Genomic DNA, 3,991 nt, shown 5'->3' on the forward strand with positions numbered 1-3,991 from the left:
ATTTTAAATTCTTGATTTTGAATTGAAAATCAAGTATTTTGCAGCATCAAGACATGGCTAATTGTAGAAAAGCCAAGGCAGACAGTCCGAGTGATTGAGAGGGAAATCTGAGATAAACAATTTTTAAGATTGTATAAAAAATGATGAATGTGTTCTAGTAGCCTAGTAGTTCTGAACAATAGAGAACGCCAGCACAAGATTTTCTGAGAACTTTTCTCTTCTCTTATATGGTCTAAGATTCATCTCAGTTGGCCAGTTTAAGCGCATTGTATTACTATTGATGGAAAATCATATTTTTATTAACTTGTTAACAACCGTTTACAAATAACTATTACGTCAACCCCTGTTTTCTGTATTGTATTTCAGTTTGGGTATTTACTTTTCTATCTGTTTTTAAATTTCTTTCGACTATTTCATTGTAAAAAAAAAAGATGATACCATTTAACACTGATCAAAATCTTCAGTTAAGCATCTATATAGAACTTCTGGAAATTTTTCTTTAGATCAACCTCATCTGATCCCAATTTCTATATTTTCCATTAATTATGCTTTTGATCAGTTACCTTTATATTTTTCTGGTATTTTAACCTAAAAATTTCCAATTTCGTAATTACCATACAATCTATCATTCAGATTTTTCGCATGAAAGAAGTCCGACGTCAAGAGCAGGGTTCAGCATTCGACATAATGTGCTAAAATTTTAGAGCTCCATTCCAATTACTGTGCATATCTGCGCAAGTGCGGATCCAGGATTTTTTTTTTTAGGGGGGACCACAAAATACGTTGATTTGATAAACTTGCGTTAGGAGCAAGTTTAATTAACGCAAACTGGCGTTAATTAAGTAAATTACACTACTTTAGACTACGCTAGGGGGGCAGCCCCCTCGCGCCCTGAATCCACCACTGTATCTGTGATGACTAACATCAGTTTTAATGTTGACTCAAGAAATACCTTACACAAGAAGGTGAGTGATTATTAGTTACTATTGGTGTTCTGTTTAATTTTTTGTATATTCAATGTCATTTCAATGTTTGGTGTCAAGAAGGGGAGTGACCTTGCTTTTTGTTCTTATCGTTTGCTCAGTATGCTAAGTATGTTATCGCTAAGTACTGGTAATATCGTTATAGCTAAGTAATTGCTAAGTATGTTATTGCATATGCGCTATGTTCAAAATTAAAGCACCAATATAACGTCACTGGCACGTCTAAATGTCATAGCTGATATTTTCACATTTCTAATGTAATTGCAAAATTTGTTTGCTAAGCTAGTCTCATACAAAGGATCAGCATGGTAATATACATCAGGAGGACCTAAGTCAGATTTAAACTGGATTGCCCTCCAAAATGCCCTCCAAAAAAACTAATCGACTTTCTTGATAGGCATGCTATTAGCTTTAATGTTATGCTTTAATCATTAGCAAGGATTTTCAAAATAATTATTGGTAACAATCTGAAATTAAAGAGTGACAAGATAGAAGAAAAAGAGTTTTCAGTCTTACCAGTATTAACCAAAACGCAAAAATTAAAAATTTTGATAACAATGTGTCAAATAGCTCGTGAGAACAAACTGTAAGTATTGAACGACTAGTGCTATTAGTAACCGAAACCCTAAAAGAAAAAAACTTTGATGACAATGTATACATAAAAGAATCGAAATTCAATGGCGATTTCAAGTGTGAGAAACTCATTAAGTTTCAAGTTACCCATCAAAAGCTATGAGACTGAGAAATTCGCCTTATTTCCAAAAAAGGTGAAAAATACCCCTAAAACTGGAAGTGATCTTGATTGATATTATGTCATTAGATTCGGCAAAGAGCCAGAGAACCATATAATCATATTTTAGAGAACCATATTTTCAAATAACCATATTTTAGTGGTTCAAAGCCCTTATCTTAAAAAAGGAGAATTTTTTTCGAGGAGAGCTCACAGACGTAGGTTTATGTGTTTGTTTGTTGTTGTTTTTTTTTTTCAGGGTTATCTTATTCAATCAGTGGTCCTCGAATATCAAAAAAGAACTATTTCCAACTGAAATTGAAAATTTCTAGTGACCTGTTTAAATATCGAAAGAGATAGTACCACTACAAAGTGGCGTTTTTTTGTTTTTTTTCATTTTTTGGTACAATAATTTTTGCCCGAAATTTTTGTAAAAACAATTTTGATAATTTTTGTCAAAAGAGGGGCAAAATGCTATTAATTGAAAATTCTTATATGGGCTAATCAACTAAACACCTTCCCAGTCAACACAAAATAAATGGTTATTATACACAGTTACATTTATGCTCCTGTTAACAGAGTTGATTTATTTGCAGCTTCATGCAAATACGTGCGATGGTGCAAAGTTATGCATCAGCTGCATCATAAATTACTCTAAAGTTGAATCTGAAAAAAAATTTACCATTTTCAAAATAGAATTATTTGGAAAATATTTCTCGCAAGACAGTTTGTTTAAAAACTTTTTTCATAGATTTCGTATACTAGGCCATGGTTAGCTCTTTACTAGTTTGCAGGTACTGTTGTTACTGTTTAAGTTTCAGCATCAGATATCAGATGTTTAAGTTTCAGCATCAGATAAAGGGTGCTGCTAAAAAAATCCGCCCCTTTGTAGTTGTATGACTGTATTTACAGGAAAAATGTTGCAGCATGTTCTGCCAATCTTACAGCTACAACCAATGAATATTATAATTAGTAATTGTCGTTTGAACAAGTTTTAGGTAAACTATATTTTATTCTGTTTACTATTCCAAAGTTTACAAGAATCGGGAATGTCGTATTTCTAGACTTTTGTAAACGTAAATGTTTTTTTTTTATATATCCTGATTTCTCTAAAAAAATATCTTAAATAGGCGGCAAAAGTGAGTAAGAAAATACCTGTGGTAATGCAACTTTTTGTTGGGCTCTTCGATATTCGGTCGTCGTTTCGTAATCTTAAATAGCCATAAGAAAATAGCCATAGCCAAAAAACTTAAATAGCCAGCAAAAGTGAGGACGAAAATACCTTTGGTAAAGTGACTTTTTGTTGGGCTCGCCGAGATTCGGTCGTCGTTTTGTAATCTTAAATAGCCATAAAAAAATAGCCATAGCCAAAAAACTTAAATAGCCAGCAAAAGTGAGGACGAAAATACCTGTGGTAAAGTGACTTTTTGTTGGGCTCGCCGAGATTCGGTCGTCGTTTTGTAATCTTAAATAGCCATAAAAAAATAGCCATAGCCAAAAAATCTTAAATAGCCAGCAAAAGTGAGGACGAAAATACCTGTGGTAAAGTGACTTTTTGTTGGGCTCGCCGAGATTCGGTCGTCGTTTTGTAATCTTAAATAGCCATAAAAAAAATAGCCATAGCCAAAAAATTTTAAATAGCCAGCAAAAGTGAGGACGAAAATACCTGTGGTAAAGTGACTTTTTGTTGGGCTCGCCGAGATTCGGTCGTCGTTTTGTAAAGTCGATCATAGACACTGACTCTTGGTTTGGCTTCTTTTTCATTCTCAACATGTAGTCCAGGAGTGACGGATATAACTTTATGATCTACGTTAAATGACCTTTCTTTTTTAACTGGCTTTTTCTTGGGTTTCTCAACTTTCTTAGGAATTTCTTCAATTCTCTTCCTGACTTTTGGCTTCGAATTCGCATAAAGTCGGTCATATACAGATGACAATTTCTTTGGCTCTTCAAATACAGGTTCGGGTTTTTGACTGGACTCGGCCTGAAATGTGGTCATTTACAGTAGGCTACATTTAAAAAAAAAAAAAAAAAAAAAATCTTCGGACATAGTGCGTGAGCCTCATTTACTTAAGGTGAAATTCGATAGTTATGTTGGATATTATTACTGAGTCTGAGAAATCGACATTGTAAGAAATAGAGTCCTAGGTAGCATAAAGAAAGACAGTGAAAGATGTTGAGATAAAGAGAGAGAGGGAGATATAGTTCAGTCGAGAGGAAAGAGAGGGAAGATGGAGACAGAGAAAAAGATAGAGAAATGGGTAAGGATTTTTAATAA

The 3,991-nt window shown here is 33.6% G+C and overlaps 1 protein-coding gene across 1 annotated transcript in view; it reads right to left on the reverse strand.

Moving 5' to 3' along the window:
- The window catches only part of LOC148950176 (uncharacterized), a 61,669-nt gene extending 57,957 nt beyond the window's left edge, over nt 1–3,712 (reverse strand). The window contains exon 1 of the mRNA XM_089091799.1: nt 3,380–3,712. Coding sequence (XP_088947925.1) covers nt 3,380–3,712 — 333 coding nt within the window. The remainder of the gene's footprint in view (nt 1–3,379) is intronic.
- Between the last annotated feature and the right edge of the window lie 279 nt (nt 3,713–3,991).

The sequence above is a fragment of the Artemia sp. Qi Xiang Cuo genome, chromosome 7 (assembly GCF_049724085.1).
Source record: "Artemia sp. Qi Xiang Cuo chromosome 7, ASM4972408v1, whole genome shotgun sequence".
Taxonomy (NCBI): Eukaryota; Metazoa; Arthropoda; class Branchiopoda; order Anostraca; family Artemiidae; genus Artemia; species Artemia sp. Qi Xiang Cuo.